The sequence below is a fragment of the Eremothecium gossypii genome, chromosome III (assembly GCF_000091025.4).
Source record: "Eremothecium gossypii ATCC 10895 chromosome III, complete sequence".
In the NCBI taxonomy this organism is placed as follows: Eukaryota; Fungi; Ascomycota; class Saccharomycetes; order Saccharomycetales; family Saccharomycetaceae; genus Eremothecium; species Eremothecium gossypii.
The window spans coordinates 611,723-636,594 of NC_005784.3; the positions used below are offsets into that span (position 1 = coordinate 611,723).

The following is a 24,872-nucleotide window of genomic DNA, read 5'->3' on the forward strand; positions in this document are numbered from 1 at the left end:
CGAAGCCTGTTATGATGGCAAAGATAAATGATATGCATGGCCGAATAGTGACTAGAAAGACGGATACACTTAATGAATCTAGAGGCTATTTTTTATATTACATCACTTTTAATTATAATAGATATATATAATTCTAATACCGTTTTTACTTCAATGTGCCGGAAGGCACATCTATGCGAGTACAGAAGACTGTACATTTTAAGAGGAACCCTGCCTTCCCGTATCCCACTCTCTCACAAGTGGATTGACGAGCCTGTCTTTCTCGAATTTGTGGGGGTGAGGTAAGACGACACCATCAAGGTCGGGAATCATGTTCTTTTTGGTTATTTCGCGGTGGAAGGCGTAGAAAAATCTGCACAACGGATCAACGTACCAGCGACTGCCCTTGTAATCAAACCAGCCTATGTGACCTCCCTTCGACGTTTCAAGAAGCACGACATACGGATTTATGGCGACTTCACGACGTGGGAGGGCCTCTGAGCCGACAATCGGGTCATCCAAAGCGTTGATCGCAAGCAAGGGAGTTCTCACCTGGGGTAACCGATTTACGCTGCTGGCATGTCTGTAGTATTCGTAGGAGGTGTTGAAGCCGAACATCTTGGCCGTGAACTCATTGTCGAAGTCCTCAATCGTCTGCAAAGAGTTTAGTTTCTCATCGTACTGCTTCTTCATGTACGGATCCAGTCTCAACTGCCGTATGTTGCTCTTTAGAACCTGAACACAGTTCTTGCGGAGCGCTGGCGAGTACACGTAGCGCGATAGAAGGCCCTTGCTTAGGTTGTAGGCCCCACTCGTCAAATCCCACGGATTGCCCAAGACGGCGGCGCACTCAATGTCCGAGCTGTTTTGCTCCTGGCCCAAGTAGTTGGTGGCCATGGACGCCCCGAGCGAAACCCCGACAAGGTAGAACTTCCGTTGTGGGTACATCCCGCGTAGCACCTTGACGCAGTGCCGGATGTCGTCCGTCCAGGCGCCGTTGTACAAAGAGGGCGTCGTGATCGAACTTTGTGCGCAGCCCCTACTGTTCAACACACAGGCCTCGAAGCCGTAGACGTCGCGCGCGCGGTTCACGATCGCGCGCACATAGCCCTCGTCAGACCCGCCCGTAAGGCCGTGCATGACAATGAGCATGGGCTTTGCGTCGTTCGAGGCGAGCTCGTCGATCTCCTTGGCAGTCAAGTAGCGGTACCGGTCGGTCAACGCCCGGTGCTGGTGCGGCGGCACCTCGTTCGGCAAGTCCTGGAAGTGCTCAAGACTCGCCGCCGACGTCGCGAAGTCCAACGCGCCCACGCCGCCGTCGTGGTAGCTCAACATCATCCGCTCGTAGTACACCACATCCACCGTCTCAAAGTTCCTCAGCGAGGCAAATATGGTCTGCAGGTGCCCCGTCGGAAGCACCGGGTGGAAGAGCTGTGTCGCCCGGTCCTGGAACTCGGGCACGTACTTCTCTATGAGCTCGAGCATGGTCATGGACCCCTGCTGCTCCTTGTCCCGGAACTTCAACGGCTGCTCCGGCACGGTGTGCCGCACCTCATTGCAAAATGGCAACCACGCAAGCACCCCCATACCCTCTCTGCTTCAGAATCTTTGGTGCCGACCCGAAACCACAAATTGCGGCAATAGTACAAATGCTCCCCGGCACATCTGCTCTATTTAAATGACCGTACTTATTATCTGACGGATCCAACGTTCGGACATCCCGGTCAGGTGACGTCGCCGACCGGCCCCGAGGCAGAGCACGTGCACGCACCCGCGCACAGCGCCGGCGCTATATGCTGGTATCAGAACCCAATCAATTCGTGCTGGCACACCTACGCACGCTGGGTGCCTCCAGGTAAGCAAATTCCGCGGCCCGGGCGCCACGCCGGCCGCATCCGCCGTTGCCGCCATTTCGAAACGCCGCCGCCTACGGGCGGAAATCGTATTTCCTCGCATGCAGATCGCGGCCGTGCGCGCCCGCATGGCCTGCTGCACTGCCGCCAATCGCGTGCGTCCCCGGCATGGCTGCCACCGAGCTGCCGCGTGCAGCCCGCTCCGGGGCGCCCCGCCATGCAGCCACCCCGGCTCATCGCTGCGAACCCCGGTTCCCGCCCCGGTGACGGAAACAGCCACGTGCACACGTGACCTCCACGTGACCAACAGGCAAGCGTGCCGGCAGCTTCGCTGCAGCGGCCCCGAGAGCTTCCCTACCTATTGCCGTCACATCGCTTGACGTAGCTTGCGCCACGCCAAGCACCGGAAAAGCCTCGCCGCGACATCCGGGTACGTCATACACTGCGCGCAGCGGCGGGGCGCTACGTAAGGACACGGATGACCGCTCACAGTAGAAGGACGTAGGGCTCGGAGAAGAAAGGAGACGCAGCGACCACCACGGAGCTAATTCCGACGTAGAATGCGCTTGTTCCGGGGCCAACAGCGCGCTGAGCTGGCTACTAAATAGTGCATATCTACTGCCGCCGCCTTGCTTTGCGACACCTATTCGTTCGGAGTGGAGGCGTACAGTCGGGCGTGCCAAAGGTTTAAATTGTACACGCAGCAGCTTGCACCTACATTTTTAGCAGCCCGTTACTTTTTGAGCTAAAAAAAGCTTGCAGTGGCCCACGAACAGCGCCATTAGCAGGTATAAGGCTAAGACCAAGCATCTAGCTCGGGTTCCAGGAGCACGGCCAGACTAAACATAAGCATGCTATCGAATACGGCCGCTGCGGCGGTGCTAGGGCTGGCGCTGGGGACGGCGCTGGGGACCTCTTCGGCGCAGTCGCAAGCCACAGATTTTCCAACGCTGGCTATCGGGCGGGATGAGAGCCTGCTGCCCGTGGTGGAGCTGAGAGTGGGGACGCCGGGACAGAGAGAGAGGCTGCGGCTCGACATCACGCAGCCGTACATGTGGCTCGTGTCTGGGCGGCTGTACCCGGAGTGCGACCGCAAGAAGGGGAACTGCCTGACGGGCAACCTGTACTTCCCCAAGGCGAGCGAGACGTATCATGCCGGGGACGGGGAGACGTACAACCTGACGATGGCGGACGGGATTCAGATATCGGGGCTGCTGGGGTACGAGGAGGTGAACTTCAACCGCAGCGACGTGCGGGTGCGCGACGGCAACGTGCACCTGGCGCCGCGGGAGGGCGTGAAGGTGGAGCGGATGGGGTTCCTGGAGGCGACGACGATGACAGACATACACGCGGGGCTGGGGCTGTCGGGGCGCGTGAACAACCCGGACCCGCTGGGCGACGCGGCGCGCGGCAGCGAGTTCTTCTTCCTGGACAAGATGCGCGACGCAGGGCTGATCTCGTCGCGGTCGTACTCGCTGTGGTTCGGCAACGACAACACGTCCGCGGTGGACCTGCCGACGGTGTTAGAGGACATCGGCACGCTGATGCTGGGCGCGGTGGACCCCCGGCTGTACTACGGCAACTTCTACCAGTACGACGGGGTGCCCAGCGTGGACATCGCGAGCGGCCAGCACACGCGCGGGGGCTATCCGATCGTGCCGCTGACGCGCGTGCAGCTGCTGGGCACCGAGGGCCGGCAGCTGAACCTGACCGACGACACGTTCGCGGAGCCGGTTCTTCTCAACTCGCGCTTCATGACGTCGTTCCTGCCCAAGAGCATCGTCCAGCAGATCGCGCGGCAGACGAACGCCGTGTTCACCAAGTCCTCCAACCGGCTGATTGTCGAGTGCAGCCTGCTCAAGGAGGAGGCCTCGTTCCGCTTCCACTTCGGCGAGCTGGTCGTCGAGGTGCCGCTGAGCGACTTCATCGGGCCCACCAACCTCCGCGCGGGCACCTCCATCCTGGCCCCGGACACCAACGAGACCTGCTACCTGAAGCTCATGCCCAGCACGGGCATGGGCTTCTCCATGCTCGGGATGCCGATCCTGCGCAAGCTGTACATCGCCGCCGACACCGAGTCCGGCGCGGTCGGCATGGCGCTCGCCGTCCGCCCGGTCGACCGCAACGTCACCTCCCTGCCGCGGTCCACGGGCGAGGTCGCCGCCATCCGCTCCGGCTCCATTCCGTTTGCCACGCCCGTCACCCTGCCCTGCACATCCTCCATGACGCTGTCCATGTTCTCCAAGAACATCTCCGCCAGCGTGCTGGACGGCTTCACCGGCACCATCCACTCCAACGGCTTTTTCGGTCCGCGCTCCGGCGAGCTCAGGACGAAAAGTACAGATTTGATATCGCGCAGCACATCCACGAAGAAATCGGATTCATCTCCCAGCAGCGCCAACGCTGCCATACACCACCCCAGATTTTCGGGCCGTACTTACTTTGATGTTGGTTACTCGACTTTCTCCATTACTGCATTGTGTTCCCTATTTCTGATAGGGTTCCTAATATAGGGAACAACTACCCTCCGAGACGACTGTACCGGCTCGTGCTTCCACGAGCCACAATACCACGGGACTCCTGGCACCATGCATAGTGTAATATTATAAATTGAACTACATAATCACATCTCACTATTACTCGAGTCTAATCGTACACCACGTATAACATGACTGGTGGGCTGGCCTTATGGCCAGCACGCAGATCGCAGAGCCTCCAAGTGAAACCGAAAGATCACGGACGTGAAAGCAGCGAGGTCTCGTATCGCAGTCGATAGCTTCTACAAAACAATGAATAGTCTGGCGCAGAGCGTTTCGAGCTTGTCTTTGGACCAAGGAGCAAACAGGAAGCACAAACGGCCGCATCGGGCGTTCCACACGTTCAATGAGCCGCCGGCCATGGCCAGCGGCGGGGGTCTGCAGGCGCCGCGGTCGGCGCTGCAGGCGGAGGGGGCGGCGCCCCTGCGAGCCGGGTCGCCGGTGATGGGGGCAGGGGCCGGGGGCAGCAGTGCGATGGCGCCGCCCGCGCGGTCGACGCACCTGGTGCCGACACAGCGGCTGGAGGACCAGCAGCAGTTCCTGACGCGGACGTTCATGCCGGACGTGGAGGCGGTGCCGCCGTTTTCCACGACGCAGTTCTACTGCGGGGTGGCGGGGGCGTGCGACCCGCGCGTGCTCGCGCTTTCGGCGTACAACATACCCAAGACCGAGCAGCTGCGGGCGGTGACGGCGCTGCCGCTGGGTCTGAACGTGCAGCCGTTCGCGCCGGTGGTACCGTCGGACACGGCGGTGCCGGCGGTGGACGCGCGCGCAGGCGAGGGCCCGCTGCGCTGCAGACGGTGCCGGGTGTATGCGAACCCGCGCTTCCGGTTCACGTCGGACTCGCACTTCATCTGCAACATGTGCCAGGTACGGACGCAGCTCCCCCCCGAGGAGTACTCGCCGCTGGGTCCGAGCGGCGAGCGCATGGACTTGGCTTCCAAGGCGGAGCTGACACACGGCACGGTGGAGTTTCTGGCACCGGAGCTGTACAACGTGCACAAGGGACGCGCCGCGGTGCCGCTTCATTATGTGTTCCTAGTGGACATCTCGACGTGGGCGAACGAGAACAAGAGCTCGCTGGCGGCCATCGAGGGTGTCCGCACCGCGATCAACTACATCTGCGAGCAGCAGCCGAATTGTAAGGTGGCCATCATAGCATATGACAAGTGGCTGCGTTTCTTCAACCTGCGCCCGGAGTCGAGCCAGGCACAGGAGCTGATTGTGTCCGAGCTCAGAGAAGTCTTCCTGCCGCTGTACAGCGGCCTCTTCGTGAGGCCTGCGGAGGCAATGCATGTCATACAGGACACGTTGGTCAAGCTCGAGTCGTTTATCCAGGACGACAAGCTCTCGCACGGCGCCGAGGCGTGCTTCGGGTCGGCGCTCGAGGCCGCGCTGCTGGCGCTGGACACTGCCACCAATGGTAATGGCGGCAAGATCATTGCGACTCTGAACACGCTGCCCACCGTGGGCAACGGCAATCTGACGCTGCGGCGCGACGACGGCCTCAAGAAGAGCCTGAAGTGCGACAACAGCTTCTACACCGCGCTGGCGGACAGGATGCTGAAGGCGTACGTCGGCCTGGACCTCTTCTGCACAGGCAGCGCCTTCATGGACTTTGCCACGCTCGGCCACCCCGTGCTGGCCACCTCCGGGACGTTCCGCCACTACTCGAACTTCCAGCTCGACCGCGACGAGTTCCCGCTGGTCAACGACATGCTGCACGCCGTCAGCAGCACCGTCGGCTACCAGGCGCAGCTCAAGGTGCGCTGCTCCTCGGGGCTGTCCGTCAGTCGCTACTACTCGACCGCGTGCGGCCACTCCGACCGCGACCCCGTCATCCCCGTCGTCACCGCAGACCAGAGCTTCACGCTCGCGCTGCAGTACGACAGCCCGCTGCAGGCAGGCACCGACGTCTACTTCCAGGCCTCGCTGCTCTACACAGACCTCGACGGCGTGCGCAGAGTGCGCACCAGCAACACCTCCGCCGCCGTCAGCGACAACATCCACGAGATATTCAAGTTCCTCAACCAAGACGTCGTCACCGCGCTGCTCGTCCAGGACACACTCACCGCCCTGGGCGACGCCAACTTCCTCGGCGTCCGCAAGTCCCTCGACACCCGCCTCGCCGCCATCCTCACGCAGTACCGCGCACTCGTCGACCCCTCCCATGCCTCGCAGCTCATCCTGCCCGACGCACTCAAGTCGCTGCCCGCGTACCTGCTCGCCTTCCAGAAGTCGCCACTGCTGCGCGCGACCGGCTCCGCCCGCGCCAACGACCGCGCCGTCGATTACCTGCGCTTCGCGACCTACGACCTGCGCCGCCTCGCATACCGCCTCTACCCGCAGATCCTCCCCCTCCACGTCCCGCTGTCCGACGACGACTACACCTTCTACGACGCCCACAACCTGCTGCTGCAGTTCCCGTCCGCCGACGACCTCGCCGTCCGCGCCGCCCACGGCGCCCTCGCCGACGGCGGCTGCTACCTCATCTTCCAGGGCGACACCGTCTACCTCTGGCTCAACGACCACACCCACCCGCAGCTGCTGCGCGACCTGCTCGCCGCAGACGCACCGCCGCAGCTGCTGCCCAGTGCCCGGTTACCCGGCCTCGACACAGACATCTCCGCCAGGGTCCGCAGCGTGCTCGACTACTGGGCCGCGCTCGCCGGCCGCCGCGCGCTGCCCGTCCAGCTGCTGCGCCCCCACTCCGACCCACTCTACGCCCGCACCCTCTCCGCCCTCGTCACAGAGGACGCCTCTGTCGACGGCCTCGACAGCTACGACGCCCACCTCGTCGTTCTGCACCGCGCTATCCAGGACAATCTGCGTCACGACCGCTACCTGCGGCCCGCCGCCGCCCGCGACCACGACAGCCTTGCCCAGCGCTACATCCAGTTCTGACTACATAACTATATACCAACGTGCACAGTGACTGCTGCTAGCGAAAACTTTTCGACGCCCCGTGATCAAAGCGACAGATCAGCCGAATCGCTCTCCCTTCCTCCCATCACCACCAAACGCGGCCGGGCCAGCATGCAAGCACGCCCCCCACCAATCCACCGGGCCAGCAGCCCTGCGGCCGACGCATCCGGGAGCTTGCGACGCATGTCTCTGAACAATCCATTCCGCGCATCCACATCCGAACTGGGTGGGCGCCTGGCACCTGACCAGGATTTTCACGCATGGGTCACCCAGAAAGGGGTCGGGTTTCCTTACACTAGTACGCAACGTACGGGTTCGCAACTGTCGTTTGCCGAGAGCATCGCCGAGGAGGAGGGCGCAGCGCCGGACGCCGCGGCGCGCTACAGGTATGTCACTTTCTTTTGTCGAAACGGGGACGCAACGCTGGCGTACGAAATCTTTCAGGCTCCCCCCACAGGCGAGCTACATCGAAAAAGTAACAGCCCTAGCGGATGGGGCTGAAAAGCGCAGCAGTTTGCCGTCTACACGCCACGCCAGAGCACGCCGGTACTAACACAAGCAGTATGAGTCCGCCTTCACTACGGCCGGCGTCGAACAACCCATTTCTGGACGAGCTGGAAGGCTACGACGAACGGGCAGGGAGCCCGGCGCCCGGCGCGCGCACACACGAGGTCGGGGCGACCGAGGAGAAGGAACGATTGAGACAGCGGTACGCGGCGGAGGACGACCTGCCCCCCGCATACGAAGAGGTGGCCGGGAGCCGGGTGCGCGAGGCGTACCCGCAGGAGAAAAAGGAGCGGCCGCGCCACGAGCAGCGGCCGCGGCGGGAGGAGCGGCCGCGGGAGAGTGGCAAGGCGCGGCCGCGGACCAAGGAGCGGGCCAAGGAGCGCACGCGGGAGCGCAAGGAGCGGCCGCGGGAGCGCGAGGAGCGCACGAAGGAGCGCAAGAAGGACGAGAAGACCGGGGCGCTTCCGAAGAACGTGGACACGATCGACAAGCTCGACGTGACGGGGCTCTTTGGGGGCGCGTTCCACCACGACGGGCCGTTCGACGCGTGCACGCCGCACCGCAACCTCAACAAAAAGGTGGCGCCGGTGCTGGCGTTCCCGAAGGACGGGCCGAACTCGACGTTGTCGGGGGCCACCGCACACAAGTCTGCGATGAACGAGGTGTTCGGCATCGACGAGGACGACGACTCGTACCTGTATTCGCGCCGCGACGTCGGCGAGCGCTCGTCGTCGACGGTGAACGCTATCAAGAACCATTCGGAGGTGACGCAGTTCGACGCCAAGGTAACCGCGGACCTTGTGCATGGGCCCGTGACACAGGGGCTTGGCTCCACGACGTTCCTCGACGGCGCGCCGGCGGCCCCTGTCGCTATAGAGGCGATGAAGCAGAGCACGGTGGGCAGGAAGAAGTCTCTGAGCCACAGGCTGGCGAAAAGCCCTCCGTCCGCGTCGGCGATTGGCCCCGACCCCAGGAACGGCAACCTGAAGCTGACTAAGACCCACTCTGGCTATCTTGAGGACGAGAAGGAGGACGACGAAGACGCCTACACGGGCGCGCGTGACACAGACAATAAGAAGGAGTCATCAGGTAACAAGTTCTTGAGGAGAGTGAAGAGTTTGAAGGTAACCAGGAGATAATCACTGTCATTGCTGCTCATCTCTAGTCCTGCTCGCCCGATCAAGTAAAAATATGTACCCCATATGTAAATCAGCAGCAGCCAACAACTACGATTCGGGCGGCAGCGGCAACGCTCGTCGTAGGAACCCGTTGCCTTCGGGCCGTTAGTGCTGAGAAACTGAATGACAAGACATGGTTTATACGGTCAAGTTCCGGCGAAGCATCGCCGTCGGGTTGTCCATTTTTAGCATATATACAGGAACTACTAAATACAGGCCCACTCAGATGAAAGTCTCGCTGCGCTGCTGTGGAAGTCTCGATTCGACAGCAGTCCAGTTGGTCGACTCCCATACGCGATCGAGATATGCGGCTTTGCCGAAAACCCCGTAGTCGTGCAACCACGATTTCGGAGAGGCGTCAATCGCTAGAAGCGGATAATACCGCGTGGTGGCCTTGTACTGCAGGTTCTGCACGGCCTCCTTCGTGCCATCCATCGGCTTTGGCTCCGTCTCGGTCTTCACCACTCGTTTGAAGTGCTCGACGCGGCTCACGGCGTGCGGCGAACCGGCGTTGTACGTGTTAAACACAAAGAGCTTGTCGTACGCCAGCGCGTCGCCGGTGTCGCCAGCACACCGCGCAACGAGCCATGTGAACCCGTCGCCTGACTGCGCAAGACTCGAGTTCAGCAGCAGCGTGCGGAACTCGGCGATCGATCCGAACGACTGTGTCAGCGCCGCATGCAGCCGCGTGCACCCCGCCTCGAGCGGCTCGTTGGGGCCCTGCAGCTCCAGCGACGGCGTCTGCAGAAGCGCGGCCGCCGGAGCGGCGGTAGGCGCAGGCTGCGCGCAGCCCTGCAGTGTGGAGAACGCAAACCGCAGATTATGGAGCAGCGTCGCATACATGTGCTCGCGTCGCCGCCCGCCCTGCGTTGCGAGTTCCTGCACCAGCGTGGCCACAGGCCGCTGTTCGCCGCTGCGAGCGACTGCAGTTAGCATCTGCGCGTAGTGCTCTGCGCGGTCAAACCACGCGCCCTGTAGCCCATCGCTCGAAAACAGCCCTGGAACGCCTTTTCCGCGCGACAGATGGTCCAGGCTGGGTGCAATGTATGTCCGCGCAAACCCACGGCTCAGAATCTGGCGCCCAAGCATATTTAAACGGCCTGCTGCGTCTCTGCTGATCTCTTCTTGGAGCTCCAGAGCTTCACCAAAGGTCAAAATTTTCATTCTCCAGCGCCTTTCCTAAGGCCGGGTAACCATGAATTTGCCACGGACTATCACCAGCTCGGCATAAGCTTACCTCTAGCCACGCGTAGCTGCAGCGTGAGACCCAAGGTGCTAGCCAGCAAGTGTGATGAGCACGCCGTCGTTCAAATGCCAGAATTGCCAGTGTCCGATCGACATGGACCTGTCGCTGATGGACCTTTCCATAGCACAGCGCGACATGATTGTCAATTCGGGCGGGGAGCCTACGAACCCCAGCACGTTCAAGATCCCCCCGGAGCGGCTCTCGCGGCTGCACCAGGTGCGGCGGCCGCACGAATTGACGGTGGCGGCGGCCCCGGGCGCGGCGGAGTCGTACGTGTTCCTACAGGTCAACGAGGACGGGCTCAACCGGTCCAAACACGCGATAGAGGAGGAGAGCGGGGAGGAGGAGGAGGACGACAGCTCCAAGACGCTGTCGTCGAACATCCAGGTGCTGACGAACATCTTCAACATCCTGTCGTCCAAGGGGAACATCGACTACCCGGTTTGCCATGTGTGCTGCGAGCTGATGATGCAGCGTCTGAAGGCCGAGTACGCGGACGCGATCCGCAAGCGGGACGCGTACTTCGAGTTCATGGACCGGTTGCAGAAGCAGCACGAGAAGGAGAGCGCGCAGGAGCCCAAACCCGCATCGGCGGAGGCGGACCTGCTGGCGCAGAAGGACGAGCTCGTCACGAAGCTGGTGGCCCTGGAGCACGAGAACGACAAGCTGGACAAGGAGATCGAGTCGCTGGAGCAGCAGCTGCGGGAGAAGGAACAGCAGGAGACGCGGGCCGTCCTCAAGCAGAACCTCAAAGACCTGGAGCACATTGCGTTCATGAAAGACATGCAGTCGCTCAAGAACCAGTACGAGCTGACCCTCAACAACCTGGACAAGCTGCGCAAGACCAACATTTTCAACGAGACGTTCCGCATCTCCCACAGCGGGCCGTTCGGGACCATCAACGACCTGCGGCTTGGTGGCTTCAGCCAGGTCCGCGTGCCCTGGCAGGAAATCAACGCGGCCATGGGCCAGCTCATTCTGCTGCTGGCCACCATTGCAGCCAAAATCCACTACGAGCTGGACGGCTACCGGCTCAAGCCGCTGGGCTCCTACTCGAAGGTCGAGCGCTTCGATCCCCACACACAGAGGTGGAATGTTTACAACGCTTACAGCAATGACGACTTCAAGATCGGGAAGCTGTTCCACAAGGAGACTTCGCTGGACAAGGCACTGGAGGCCATCATTGCGATTGTGGACCAGATTGCCAAGAGGATTTCGACCCTCTCGAGGGACCACAACGACGGCGGCATGGAGCTGCCGTACTCCATGCAAAAGGACAAGATAAACGGCATCCCCATAAAGCTACTTGGCAGTGACCCGACGTTGGAATGGACCACTTCGTGCAAGTTTCTGCTAACGAATGCGAAGTGGCTACTAGCTTTTTCGTCTCAGGTGACCTGACTGGTGGTTTTTAACTGACGAAAAGCAACTAATAATCCGTTTCAGGAATAGTAATGAAATTTTTACATCAGGCATTTGTAGCGCCGCCCAAAAGTTAGATCCAATCGCCATCGGGGAGAGCCCATAATAGATATTATTAGCCATAACGACTGACAAGAAGGGCGCCTGCCGTCTCCAATATACTCAGCCCAGGTGCATACAGGAAGTATGGCGGAACCAAAGAAAATATTTATAATATCGGATGATTCAGGTTTGACGGAAGCCTTCGACGAGCGTAAGCTCCTGGAGTCGTTAAGAAAGCTGCAGTTCGGTCTAAAGATAAACGATGCAGACATAGATAAAGCGGTTAAGAGGATTGCTGCGGGAATAGGGGGCGATATAAGAGATAGCGAGCTGGTGGCATACATTGGAGAAACCCTTGCATCCATGATCACCAGACACCCTGATTTCTCGCTGCTTGCTGCCAGAGTGGAGATCAAGGTTCTACACAAACGCTTGTTGGGATTGGGCTTTACTGGGAATCTGGCAGTGCTGTGTGAGTCTGGAGATAGCCCCGAGGGCCATGCCACGAAGCGTAAGAGGGCGATGAGTCCATGCACACGGGGTCCGGTCCGGAGAGAGCTCTATGACCTTGCTGTCCAGCATAGAAACATCATAGATCAAGCTATTGATGATACGCTAGACTTCACGTTTACCTATTTTGGATGGAAGACTCTGTGCAAGTCTTATCTGCTGAAACACCAGGGCAGAGTACACGAAACGCCGCAGTACATGTTCATGCGGGTGGCGTTGGCGCTACATGGGCCCTCGGGCGATATTGACCGTGTGCTGGAGACATATCGTTTGATGGCTAACAAGTACTTCATCCATGCGTCGCCCACGTTATTTAACGCAGGAACGACGAGTCAGTTCTTGTCATCCTGCTTCCTTCTCGGGATCCATGAAGATTCAATTGATGGCATTTACAACGCTCTGCATAAGGCAGCACTGATATCTAAGGCCTCAGGTGGTATCGGAATTCACGTGTCCGATATTAGAGCCAATGGTTCATATATTTCCGGGACTAATGGGACTTCCAATGGTCTTGTGCCGATGTTAAGCGTCTTCAACAGCACAGCACGGTACGTAGACCAGGGCGGAAATAAGCGCCCTGGAGCATTCTGCATATATCTGGAACCGTGGCACGCCGACGTCTTTGATTTTTTGAGGCTACGACGCAATCATGGTAAGGAGGAGATGCGTGCTCGCGATCTCTTCTATGGCTTGTGGATTCCAGATCTTTTTATGAAAAGAGTCGAAAACAATGGTGAGTGGTCTTTGTTTTCGCCAAATGAAGCAGTAGGCCTTTCGGACTGCTATGGTGAGGCGTTTGAGCAGCTCTACGTACGTTACGAGAGGGAACTTGAGCCTTACAGACGTGTAAAAGCTCAGGAGCTCTGGCGCGAAATACTACTCTCGCAAACGGAAACAGGTGGGCCTTTCATGCTCTACAAGGATGCTTGTAATAGCAAGTCAAACCAGAAGAACCTTGGTACCATTAAGTCGTCTAACCTATGCTGTGAAATTGTTGAATACAGCTCCCGTGACGAGGTTGCTGTGTGCAATCTTGCTTCAGTTGCCCTGCCAACATTTGTGTCTGTTACGTCAGATGCAATTACTTTTGATTATGCGCGGCTGCATTCTGTTGTTAAGGTAATGACAAGAAATCTAGATAAGGCAATCGACATCGGTGACTACCCTGTTCCTGAAGCCGAGCGTAGCAATAAAAAACACAGACCATTGGCGTTAGGTGTCCAGGGGCTTGCAGATGTGTTCATGTTGATGCGGTTTCCATTCAATGGCGAGGAAGCCGCACAGATGAACCGTGAGATATTCGAAACTATCTACCATGCAGCTGTAGAAACATCGATTGAGCTTGCTGCCGAGTACGGAGTATATGCTAGCTTTGTTGGTTCTCCCGCAAGTAAGGGGGAGCTGCAATTTGACCTTTGGGGTCGCAATAAGGACAATTATCAGTTTCTGTATGACGACTGGGATGAGCTCAAGGAAAAGATCAAGTCTGGTCCCGGTCTCAGAAACTCCCTTTTGGTCGGGCCCATGCCCACTGCTTCCACCTCACAGATCCTGGGCTTCACGGAGTCCTTCGAGCCAATGACTTCGATGATATATACCAGAAGGGTACTAAGTGGCGAATACACGCTGGTCAACAAGTACATGGTGCAAGACTTTTGTGACCTAGGGATTTGGTCTGAAGAGCTGAAGAACCGGATAATCAAAGACGGAGGCTCCATTCAAGGGATTGATGGTATACCTCCGGATCTGAAGGATCTTTACAAGACCGTGTGGGAGCTGCCCCAACGGAAGCTTATCGATCTGTCGGCAGACAGAGCCCCCTTTGTGGACCAATCGCAGTCGCTGAATTTGTTTCTGAAAGAGCCCACGATGGGCAAGTTGACTAGCATGCACTTCTACGCGTGGAAGAAGGGCCTCAAGACAGGCATGTACTACCTGCGTACCCAGGCGGCCGCCAATGCCATCCAATTCACCCTTACAGACGAGAATACTCTATCAGGCCCCGTGAAGCTCCGCGAAGGTGCTGCTGTGGCCCAATCCCCAAGACATGCTCGCTATCCATCGGAAGAAGCTGGTTCCCGCGTAAGTCCGGCCCGCATCGAGACCGCAGTAAGCAGCATGGATCCCTCCGACGACAGCGATGCGAACAATGCCTTTGGTATATACGACTCTACGCCTATCGCGTGTTCAACGGAGAATCGTGAATCCTGCGATAGCTGCTCTGGTTGAATCCACCCCTGAGCATTGTTCCACCTGTAAATAGTAGGATAGAGGTTAGGTTTGTAATTTACCTGGCACTATCACCACATTAAACTCTGTCATCAGTTTAGCCTCTATCCCGCATTCCAACCATGCCACTATCGCCTGTAATATAGTGACCCAGAACGTGCTGAAATGTGGATCTGCACTACCAACTCGCCTGCAGCTGCGGCCCAAAACGCGATAACATTGCGTGACTGTCGCATTATCAAGATTCGCCACCAATCATAGAATCAGCATTCATTCGCTACTGCTGTTCGTGTATAAATAACGAGGTATGGTTTCAATTGAGCCTTCTGATTCAAATGGCTAAGACAGCTAGCGCGATGTTGTTCCTATACTTGCTCCTATCGCGGTGCCTTCTCTCACATGCGTTTCAAGAATTTATCACCAAGTTCCCCATGCCGATGATGTACAACTTCCCATCCTGCTCGTCAACGATTCCTTCGACATGTCGGAATGAGACCGCTATCGCTGACACATGTTGCTTCGAGTATCCCGGAGGTCTTATCCTTCATTCGCAATTCTGGAATGCACCTTATAGGAAGCGCTCGTATCGCGACTTTGGCCCTGATGATTCTTTTACCATCCATGGCCTGTGGAACGACAGATGTGACGGGAGCTGGGACCAGTTCTGTCGGAGAGGCTCTTCAATACGGTCTGTCGTCGACATATTAAGCAAGGACTCATTAAACCGCGGGGGCCTGCCCATTACGGGAAAGGCTCTGCTGAGGCAGATGAGTATGTACTGGAAGGGAGACCGCGGCGACGAAAACCTTTGGGTGCACGAGTACAACAAGCATGGCCTTTGTCTGAATACACTGCGTCCGGAATGTTATCAGCGGTGGGGCTCCGTGGCGTCGGCCGAAGATCAAGCTATCTACGACTACTTCCGAATCGCGATGAACTTGCACTTGAAAATTGACGCTTACCACGCACTCTCTCGACAGGGCATAAAGCCCAGATGCGACGCTCCGTACGATGCTGTCCGCATGCAAAACGCCCTAGCCGATGACTTCGGCAGAGAGGTACAAATGCAGTGCACTGGTAATCGGCTGACCGGTGTCACCTACTACTATCTACTGAGGGGCGGTATCTTGTCCGAAAACTTCCAGCCCGTCGACCCTACGCAGAGTTCTTCGTGCCGCGGTAAGATTTATTGGATACCGAAAAGTGGGTGCTAGGTATCTCCGTGGTGCAATTATGCCTGATTACTATTTAATACATACGAATTTTATGATGTATACTAGTACTGGTACTGTAAGCCGCCATGACGTCGGGGCTCCTGTAGCGGGATCTGCACGGAGGTCCGGCTGCGGGGCGGGTCCTCCTGCTGTAGAACTGAAGATAATCGCGTATATAAGCATGCAAGGTATGCATTGGGCATCTCTCTGGGCGACGCCGATCGGTGTGCTACCACTTTTGTTTGCCACCGGCAGACATCTGTATTAGACGCGCGGTGCTATCATCGAGATTAGAGAACGTGCGGGTATGCTGCTGGGGGGGCTGGGCGTGCTTGCCCCCGTGCGCAAGTGTGGGCTGATCCCAGCCGAGCAGAACTTTCGTGTCGTCGGCAGACGCGTAGCTGCCTACATGACCGTTGGTGTGCGACGAGCTTGGTGCGCTGCTTACTGAGCGGAACGGTGCGCCATTGGCCGGCGCGCGGTTGCTGTGGCGTACGTAGCGGACCTCCTCCTCCAGGCGGTCCAAGCGCTCAAAAAGCATGCTGTTGATCGTGCGCTGCGTGTCTAGCTCGCGCTTGAGCGACTCTATCATCATCTTCTGGCTGTCGAGCTGCCGCTGCACGCCTCCGTCCGCCGGCCCTGGCCCGGGCGCAGGGTACTTCGCCGGCGGCGGCATGCTGCGGCTTTTGTTCGACATGTAGTCGCGAAGCTGCTGTCGTAGCCTGTCGTCCTGCTCGCCCTGCTGCGGCGGCTCTGCCTGCCCGCCAACGTAGTGCAGCGGCGGCGCATTCCCGCTCATCTCGCCGGCCCCCCTGGCGCCCTGCTGGAGTCGCGTTGGGCTGCTGCTGAGTAAGTCATGCAAATTCCGTTTCGTGTTGAGGTATTCCTTCCTGATGTTCTGCAACGTATCATCCGTGTCCGGTCGGTTAAGAAAAGACGACACGTTCATCTGCTCCTGAAACCCTCCTTGCCTGCCAAGCGCTCGCGCTTGTGGCGAGTAGCAGCCTTTGATCTGGTGCTCCGGGGCAGCTTTTGTAACAAATCTCAACGGCTTGCTCACGTGACCACGACTTTCGCGATCGTCATTATAAACGGTTCTGATCACGTGCATACTCACGTGGCAATCACGTGACCGCAAGCGGCTACTGTCTGGACCGCCCGCATTCCAGCCGTTGCAACACTACCAGCCGCACGCATTATATATAGCCCGTCCCGGTGCGAATGTTGGCACCAGCCGGTCCGACTTGTTCCGCAGCTCCTGCGGTGCACGGATTTGGCATCACGTGACCGCCGCGCTGGCTATTATTAGTGGCTGTGACACGTGACAAAGGCCTGGCCGCAACGACCGCCTCCAGGCTACAACGCAGCTGCCGCGCGCACCAGGCACGACCCGCTGTGATTTCGAGGTGAAGCGCCCTCGTCTCTTACTGGCGAAGCGTGTGCACGGCTGCGAAATAAGGTCAACGCAACGCGGCGTTTCGACTGTTCTTGAATGAGCTTCAAGCGTCACACGGCAGGGAGCAGTGGGCAAGCAACCATTTTAAGGGTCTGGTTCTGGATACGCATATGTTCCTTTTTTGTCTGCCTTTCATTCTGCCAATAAAAGCGAAGAGCGTCTAAGTAGTTTTCGCTTGTATACAGAAACGCTACAGTAGCTCAGGTGAGGTTTTCTAGCACGCGATAGGCTAGCGCACAGAGAGCTCAGTTACACGGTGGAAGCAGGGGCAGCAACCGAATCAGGCAGTGCAAGGTGCAAGAGGCTCTGGAGCACTGATGGCAGGACTGGACGTACGAAACATCTACAACCTGAAGGAGGTTGTGGGCCCAGCGCGGGCGCAGCAGTGCAGGACGGTGCAGCCGGCGGCGTCGCCGACTTTTGGCGCGCTGAGGCTGTCGGGGTCACCGGCGGCGCAGCCGCTGTCGCCGACCTCTCGTACGATGGCGCAGCGGGCCGAGGTGGGGGAGGCGGAGCACCTGCTGCGCGAGCGGACGCAGGTCTTGACTGCGGCCGAGTGGCGGGAGCGGCAGGCGCAGCTGGGGGACGCGCTGGTGCTTGATCTAAGCACACAGGGGTTCCAGTTGAAGGGCGCGCAGCGCCGCGTGCACCTGTCTTTTCCGAGCACGCTGCTGCGGCGGCCGAACTTCCCATTCAGCAAGCTGGTGCGGACGTTGAACAGTGAGACGCAGGCAAGCCTGCTGGAGCATCTGGACACTAGCAATGCAATAGTTTTGTTTGACGATGGCTCCTCTTTTTGGAATAATTGTCTTCAGACGACCATAACCGTGCTGCGAAAGCTGCTCACATACCTGGAGGAACAGAAGGCGCACACGCAGCGGCAGGTTCCGATTTTCCTCTTGCAAGGTGGGGTGAAGGCCTTCGAGAGCCATCATTTTGTGTCCCCTGCGGTGAAGAACGGCTCTTCGGCAGACAAGCCGAAGCTTACGTTGAAATTATGCATCCCTGGGAGAACTCAGGACAGTGGTTCTGACGGGACTGGTGTTACTGGGCGATCTGCGCTCGACAATTCGTCTGAGCTTTTCATACAATCCATGAAGGGGGACACATTGCATTACTCGCCCAGTTCGTTGCTGAAGTACTTCAAGTATCACACGCCGGCAAAACTGCCGAAGCATGTGCCTCCATGGCTGAGCCCTTTCAATAGAGCCTGTGACAGCGTCCTCTCTCAGATAATGGGCAAGTTTGAACTATTGGAGAAGCTGGAAGTAATGCGGCTACAACAGTGTTTATCTGGGTCTACACCTAGTAGCACATATTCGCAGCTTGCGAAGACCAGTTCCAAACTATATTCCCTAAGGGATTTGCAGAAAAAATACAGGTCACCTAGAGTGAATTTGGAAGATGGGGATGAGGCGAGAGCTTTCCATAGCAAGATCGACGATTCCTATAATACACTGGGTCAATGCAAGCTGGAACGTGATATACATGAGGAATTAAATGATAACGAGAATAAAGAAATTTTGAACAAACTTGCTTTTGGACATAGCTCTTCAGATGCAATCGAGGCGGCCTCCGTGGTCCGACAAGAAGATGAGGACCACTCAGATGCGCCGAACGAGTATGTTATCACACAAGGACTCAACTCTTTTACCAAAAACAGATATTCAAATATCATACCGTATGAACATACACGTGTGAGGCTAGAACCATCCCCTGTGGGAAACAGGTCGTTAGCTAAAACCTTTCTCCAGTCTACTTCACACTTATCTCCGGCGGCTGCACCTTCAGATAGCAACCCTGTCGTTGATCACCTGAAGGTTCCGGCCCCTTCCTCATATTTCGTCAAAAATACCGAAAGTGCATTTACACCACTTGCAGGTACAACACCAAATGAGCCATTTAATGATTATTTCAACGCGAACTACCTGACTTTACCTGAAATCAATTCTAAATGCAGGTACATAGCTACCCAAGCACCATTGCCATCTACAGTGGATGATTTTTGGAAAGTTATTACAACCAATTCTGTAAAAGTTATTATTTCGTTGAATTCGGATGATGAATTAAACTTGCGTAAGTGGGACATATATTGGGGTTCTGATAGTGTGCATAAATTTAATATCACCATTTTGCACAGCTTTGAGAACGTTCGTGGTTTAGATGGCAATATTGTGCGGGTTTTCAAAGTCCAGAAAAAATCGACTGTCGCAGGCAGCAGCGCTGAGGATTCGCAATCTAATACGCATATCGTGTATCAGATTCAATATAAAAAATGGCTGGATTCGTGTGGCATTGTAATGTCGGATTTCCTGCAGTTGTACAATGTTAAAAATGCTCTCCTCAATGATCCGGACAGTTTCATTCGACAACAACTAGAAGATCGGAATACACTGATAGACATAGATGAGGATCCGAGTTTATTTCGCCGGACAGAGAGCCATTCCCCGCTGCTTGTGCATTGCAGTGCAGGCTGCGGCCGAACTGGAGTTTTCATAACTTTGGACTTCTTATTAACTGTTCTCCACTCTCCGTTGCAGGTTTACAATAAAATTGACGTCTGGAACATGGAGGAAGACCTCGTATTCATTGTCGTGAATGAATTTAGAAAACAGAGGATATCGATGGTACAGAACTTGACGCAGTACATTACCTGCTATGAAAGTCTGTTAGATTTCTTCTCATTGCATGAAAACCGCGGCGCAGTGGCTCAATATTAAAGATACCACTATAAACGAACCACCCGGGAGCATATTCAGTTCCCATTTAATTTATATTTATTTTTTGTATATATAGAACACATGCGACAACCGTCAGTATCCTTTCTTTACTCTAAGGATTGAGGAGACACTGATAAAAATATCTGCAGGTTTGATAGGATGCTTTTGTCTATAGAATCCAGGAAAGCTCCGTACTGTGAGCCCAACTCGGATTCTAAAACGGACATCAAGTCAGCTATGAATTTCCGGAGGTTAACGTTGTGAATAGGATCGTTTGTTCTTGTTAGTTCTATCTGGCGCAGCTGATCACAAGTGACATATTCGGAATTTGGTTCTGGATGATACTTCAAACAGTCGCCGTCAGCGGTTTCATTTACCTCCTCTAATATTTCAACCCAGATTGTAGCAATTGCATTGAAATGGTTCAATATGCAGCCGAATCCTGTTTTTAATAGGCTTGAAATTCCCAGAATGTGTATTTTCTTGATTTTAGGATCATAGAAACAAGAAAAGCAAGCGAGCCACCTCCCAATGAAATAGTTTACTGTCCCATCAAAGTCCGTATCATCTCTGGTAATAGCATAGCGGTCTACTTCTGATAGACGCGAATTTTCTGCAACCGTTGGTAAAGACATATGATAGTTCTTTAATAGCTCGACAATACTGGCGGGGTTTATGCAGGCAATTCTAGCAACCGGCTGGAGCAATTGCCCCTGCTGGAAATTGGATAGCTTATTCTGGAGAAACGCCGCGTCGAATATCGCTTTCAGGATACCGCATTTGTAGAAATAATCTATTAGATTCAACTCCGAATCTGTCTCATCTGCCAAGGTAAGAATATCCAAAATGGACAAGAAAATTTCAAACGAATCATCTCTTAACTTCAACAAATACGAAGAGAGTTGTTCAAACGCCGAACTGAATACGGAGATGGAAAAAAACTGCTCCTTCGGTAGAAGTAGGCTATAGCTTTTAACTATCTCCAGCAGAGTTGGCAGTATTTCTGTTTGATTTGCTATCGCATATTGCAAAAATGGCAGCGAATCAGTAAGTCTGGGGTCCAGTTGCGCTTTCGTTGGATCGAAATTCTGCAACAGAGCGCTCCACAGCTCGAATCCGTCTTCATATAAGAGGCTATAATGCAGGGAACTTGGGTTGCACACTGTCTCGACAATTGGGATTGCTGCGCCCCATGCATTGTAAGAATATGCACCCAACGAGATAGACAAGTACCTTAACAATCTCAATAGAGCGTTTGCGAGAATTGACTGCGTTTGGTCGCTACTGGCAAGGTCCCATAAGCCTGGAACAATTTGCAGGACCTCCATCAATAACGGATTACTTATGGAGTCCTTATTTTGAATTATTATGTCGCTGAGTGTATTCAAAACGTATAGCCTGGTTTCGGTATACTGTACTGAGGAAAGCACTTTCCTCAGAAGTACTACGACAAAATCATTTAGGTAGGGAGCAAAACTCTCTTTCTGAAAGTCCCAGTCACCAACCATGGTCCGCAGGGCCTGGATCACTGACAGTTGGACCACTTTGTCATCATCCTCATTCAAAAGCTGTAAAAATAACTTATAGCAATTATCTTTGCTTTCGGCAGAGCACTTCACAGTGCACCACTCATTCACGATCAAACTGACTCTCCTCCTGATTATCCTTAGTCTCTCTGCTGAGGTCGCGCCTGTGCCGACAGCCTCCGGAATGAAAACATTTATCAATAAATGGTCAAAGTCCACCATATCCGCGACAGTTACCGAGCTGAGCTGGAACGCAGCAAAAATAGCATCTTTCTTCAAGAAGTCATCCAACGAGGATGTCAGCTGGGACCCTTCTTGCTCTAGCTTCTTCAGCAAATATGTAGCGAGAAAGTCGGGTAGGCAGTTCATGAGATCCTGGAAGAAGTTTTCCGCACAGGGTCTAATCTGGTATTCATAGTTGCTTGTCATCTGCTCATTCATCCAATCCTCAGGGTCCAAGGACCAATGATCCAGCTCCGCTGGCCTGAGTTTCAAGTACCAGTCTACTAAAAGGTCCACTAGTTGTGTGACAAGCGCCTCATTTAAGAACTGGGTATTGATCTTTGCTATAGCTGCATTGACCTCGGCTCTGTTGGCCTGCATCCTGAGTGAGACAGCACCCTTTTGTCGGATGAAGTTAATTGTCCGTTTTAGAATCCCAAATCCGCGAATGGAGAGCTGCTCCCAAAAATCGCCGTTGACTTCAGCGTTTTCCTGGTATACATCGGCCGCCCGATCAGATAGGAGTTTTGTAAACTTGGAGAGGACGGTGCAACAGCAGGGCAGCAGGATAAAGCTCGACGGAGAAGCCGTGATGAAGTTGTAGTATAGTTTTCCATAACCCTTCACAAACTTCTCGTAGGTGTCAAACATCTTCAGCGTGTCGTGGTTAGAGAGCAGCAGATCAAAGTGCCGGACAGAAATATCCATAAATTCCACGACAGACTGGTCCCTGTGGGGGATCTCGTACACATCAGAAATGGCGCGCCGCAGTATCTTCAGCGCCAGGTACGACACCTGCAGACTCGAAAGCTCCGTGTCCTCGAAGCTCGTCGAAGAGGTCCACTGGTTGAAGTTGGTCATGTAAACGCGTACGAGCAGCGGGAAGAGCAGGGGCATCTTGCTCTGCATCGCGGGCCTGCACCGCGCGACGCGGGCCGAGGCCAGCAGCTTCACCACCTGGTTCAGGCACACCAGGACGTTGTACGTGCGCACGTTGTTTTGCAGCGCGTCGTAGTCGCCAAGCGCCTTCTCAAAGTACTCGAACAGATCGGGCCAGTCGTGCGGGTAGTCCGAGCGCGCGATCCGCGCGCACGCGTGCGCGTTCTGGATGCACAGCTGGTTGTTCTGCTCATCCACCATCTCAAACAGCCGCGCCCGTATCGACTGCTTCTCATCCTTCGAGATCGCGTTCACCCGCGTTGCCCGCCAGTACTTGTCCAGCCCGTTCTTGAACTGGATGATCGCCAGCCACCTGATCTGCAGCGAGCACGAGAGGTCCAGGTAGATGGACTGCAAAAAGAAGTGGTACCCAGCCTGCACCTCCCATATCTTCAATTGCTGCTCCGCTTGCTTCTGTATCTCGGGCTGCGCGCCGCGCGGGGTGCTGGCACGCTCCAGCGTCTCCACTAGCTTCTCCTTGGTAAGTTCGAGTGACATCTGCCCGACTAAAACTGCAAACTATCGCTCACGCTCACGACAAATCCTTATCTCTTGAAGGCTCCTCACACGCACTAGCAAGCAACAGCCTCGCAAGGGCTAGTAATTGATAAACAATGGTATTCGCCAGCTCTGTTTTCCCACGTAACAGTGGATAGAGATGCCTAGGGCTGTTTTTTGGTTACAAATATATGGTGTATGGATGTTATACAACCACTGCCGGATGGTATCGAGCGATGGGGGAGCACTCCAGGTGGCTAGTCTTTCCACCTATGCGCCTCATCGCTGCCCTCCCACGTTCTTTCTATATAGCCTAGCTCTCTTTTTACCTCTTCGACCTTTTCCGGGTCGCCCATGGTCTTCCCAAGATCATCAGAGATCTTGATGGCGGGGCGTCCGTTGACAGTAAGCAGCTTGAAGACGATATTTAGTGGCTCGCTCTTGGCGTCGGGCGCAGAATGTCTGCGGAAGTCGTTTGTAAAGTTTGTGCCGATTCCAAAGGAGGCTCTCATGCCGTGTGCGCGTGCGACCTCGGCGTACTGCAGGGCCTTCTCCGGGTTTAGGGAGTCCGAGTAGCAGATGACCTTCGAAAAGCGGGGATAGTGCAGGACGTTGAGGTAGTGGTGGGCGACCTTCTCGGTGAAAACGGCCGGGTCGCCAGAGTCCTGGCGCACGCCGTCGTAGACGTCGGAGTAGGGCGGGCGGAACATGGGCAGGAAGGTATCGGTGCCGAAGGTGTCGGTGAGGACCAGGCCCGCCTGTTCGGAGCCGAAGGTGTTGAGCCAGAAGTCCATGGCGTTTTTGTTGGCGTTGCGGTAGTCGTCTGTCAGGGCGGCAATGCCCATGTACCACTCGTGCGCGACGGTGCCGACGGGCTTGACGCCGTACTTTTTGGCGAAGTAGACGTTGGAGGTGCCGATGAACTGCGTGTCGCCGGTACCGCTATCTGCCACGGCCTCGGCGATGCCCTGGAGCACGAGGTCCTGGACGAGCAGCGAGCGGCGCCGGCGCGTGCCGAACTCCGAGAAGACCAGGCCGTTGTCCAACAGCAGCCGCGTTTTGCGATACGCCTGCTCGACCTGGCCGTCGAGCACCCAGTCTGTGTCGACAAACTTGAAGTACGCCTCCGAGATGAGCGCCAGCATGTGTATCTCGTAGAGGATCGTGTCTTTCCAGAGACCGGTGACGGTGATGTTCAGGTCATAGCGCTCCTCGCCCTCTCGCTGCTCGTGCAGGAGCTGCACCTGAGTGGCAGGGTCCATGCGGCACTCTGGCGACGAGATGTAATCGATGTACTGCGCAGGCAGGAAAGGCAAGGTCTCTTTAAGGTATGCCACCTCCTCCGCCGTGAAGCGCAGTGTTGCCAGCTTGCTCACCTGGTCCTCGAGCCACACAATAGCAGCCTTGTTGAAGCTCAGGCCGGCGGATCTATTGGTGTACTTGTAGACGACCTCGGTGTCTGGGAAATTCACGTAAACCGCCGCATGCATTGTCAGTTTGTACATGTCTGTGTCCAACAGCGACTTAATCGCAGCTTCCTCGCTCGTCATGTCTGGATGGTGTGCAGTATATTGAATAGCGTATGATATATCTAGTAGCGTCTAGAACTGGCCTAGCCGCTTGATCTTGAGGACGTACGTTGAGGTAGCGATGGTCTCAGCGTTGTCAGACCGAATAAGAAAGAAATTGTAAATTTCGGTGTTACCCGGACTAACGCCAGATGGTCCTGATAAGGAGTTGTCAGGCGACGTGGCGATGGGCAGTCGCGTTGGTAAAGGAGACCATGATCACTGTACGTAGGATGGTGGCTCTGTGAAGTTCGTAGAGTGGATACATTACATATATACGCTTGGCGCTAATTAATCGCTA

General features: G+C 55.9%; 12 protein-coding genes across 12 annotated transcripts; 7 read left to right on the plus strand and 5 right to left on the minus strand.

Moving 5' to 3' along the window:
* Positions 1–198: 198 nt before the first annotated feature.
* Positions 199–1,566, minus strand: MGL2 (putative carboxylic ester hydrolase; the record flags this gene model as incomplete). The annotated part of the gene is made up of 1 exon (NM_208904.1): positions 199–1,566. One exon carries the CDS (start codon positions 1,564–1,566, stop codon positions 199–201), a length of 1,368 nt encoding a protein of 455 aa, NP_983551.1.
* A 1,117-nt stretch (positions 1,567–2,683) lies between these two features.
* YPS7 (putative aspartic endopeptidase) lies at positions 2,684–4,345 on the plus strand (the record flags this gene model as incomplete). Its single annotated transcript, NM_208905.1, has 1 exon — positions 2,684–4,345. One exon carries the CDS (start codon positions 2,684–2,686, stop codon positions 4,343–4,345), a length of 1,662 nt encoding a protein of 553 aa, NP_983552.1.
* A 276-nt stretch (positions 4,346–4,621) lies between these two features.
* Positions 4,622–7,273, plus strand: SFB3 (Sfb3p; the record flags this gene model as incomplete). The annotated part of the gene is made up of 1 exon (NM_208906.2): positions 4,622–7,273. The coding sequence occupies one exon, from the start codon at positions 4,622–4,624 to the stop codon at positions 7,271–7,273; it is 2,652 nt and encodes an 883-aa protein (NP_983553.2).
* A 132-nt stretch (positions 7,274–7,405) lies between these two features.
* PAL2 (Pal2p) lies at positions 7,406–8,940 on the plus strand (the record flags this gene model as incomplete). The annotated part of the gene is made up of 2 exons (NM_208907.1): positions 7,406–7,680; positions 7,857–8,940. The coding sequence occupies 2 exons, from the start codon at positions 7,406–7,408 to the stop codon at positions 8,938–8,940; spliced, it is 1,359 nt and encodes a 452-aa protein (NP_983554.1).
* Positions 8,941–9,201: 261 nt separating this feature from the next.
* Positions 9,202–10,143, minus strand: MRP1 (mitochondrial 37S ribosomal protein mS43; the record flags this gene model as incomplete). Its single annotated transcript, NM_208908.1, has 1 exon — positions 9,202–10,143. The coding sequence occupies one exon, from the start codon at positions 10,141–10,143 to the stop codon at positions 9,202–9,204; it is 942 nt and encodes a 313-aa protein (NP_983555.1).
* Positions 10,144–10,270: 127 nt separating this feature from the next.
* On the plus strand, positions 10,271–11,626 carry VPS30 (beclin 1; the record flags this gene model as incomplete). The annotated part of the gene is made up of 1 exon (NM_208909.1): positions 10,271–11,626. One exon carries the CDS (start codon positions 10,271–10,273, stop codon positions 11,624–11,626), a length of 1,356 nt encoding a protein of 451 aa, NP_983556.1.
* Positions 11,627–11,833: 207 nt separating this feature from the next.
* On the plus strand, positions 11,834–14,428 carry AGOS_ACR155W (ACR155Wp; the record flags this gene model as incomplete). The annotated part of the gene is made up of 1 exon (NM_208910.1): positions 11,834–14,428. One exon carries the CDS (start codon positions 11,834–11,836, stop codon positions 14,426–14,428), a length of 2,595 nt encoding a protein of 864 aa, NP_983557.1.
* Positions 14,429–14,763: 335 nt separating this feature from the next.
* RNY1 (ribonuclease T2) lies at positions 14,764–15,642 on the plus strand (the record flags this gene model as incomplete). The annotated part of the gene is made up of 1 exon (NM_208911.1): positions 14,764–15,642. One exon carries the CDS (start codon positions 14,764–14,766, stop codon positions 15,640–15,642), a length of 879 nt encoding a protein of 292 aa, NP_983558.1.
* Positions 15,643–15,871: 229 nt separating this feature from the next.
* Positions 15,872–16,753, minus strand: SPC29 (Spc29p; the record flags this gene model as incomplete). The annotated part of the gene is made up of 1 exon (NM_208912.1): positions 15,872–16,753. One exon carries the CDS (start codon positions 16,751–16,753, stop codon positions 15,872–15,874), a length of 882 nt encoding a protein of 293 aa, NP_983559.1.
* A 662-nt stretch (positions 16,754–17,415) lies between these two features.
* Positions 17,416–19,818, plus strand: PTP2 (tyrosine protein phosphatase PTP2; the record flags this gene model as incomplete). The annotated part of the gene is made up of 1 exon (NM_208913.2): positions 17,416–19,818. The coding sequence occupies one exon, from the start codon at positions 17,416–17,418 to the stop codon at positions 19,816–19,818; it is 2,403 nt and encodes an 800-aa protein (NP_983560.2).
* Positions 19,819–19,925: 107 nt separating this feature from the next.
* Positions 19,926–23,003, minus strand: KAP120 (karyopherin KAP120; the record flags this gene model as incomplete). Its single annotated transcript, NM_208914.2, has 1 exon — positions 19,926–23,003. One exon carries the CDS (start codon positions 23,001–23,003, stop codon positions 19,926–19,928), a length of 3,078 nt encoding a protein of 1,025 aa, NP_983561.2.
* A 257-nt stretch (positions 23,004–23,260) lies between these two features.
* On the minus strand, positions 23,261–24,553 carry NPT1 (nicotinate phosphoribosyltransferase; the record flags this gene model as incomplete). The annotated part of the gene is made up of 1 exon (NM_208915.1): positions 23,261–24,553. One exon carries the CDS (start codon positions 24,551–24,553, stop codon positions 23,261–23,263), a length of 1,293 nt encoding a protein of 430 aa, NP_983562.1.
* Between the last annotated feature and the right edge of the window lie 319 nt (positions 24,554–24,872).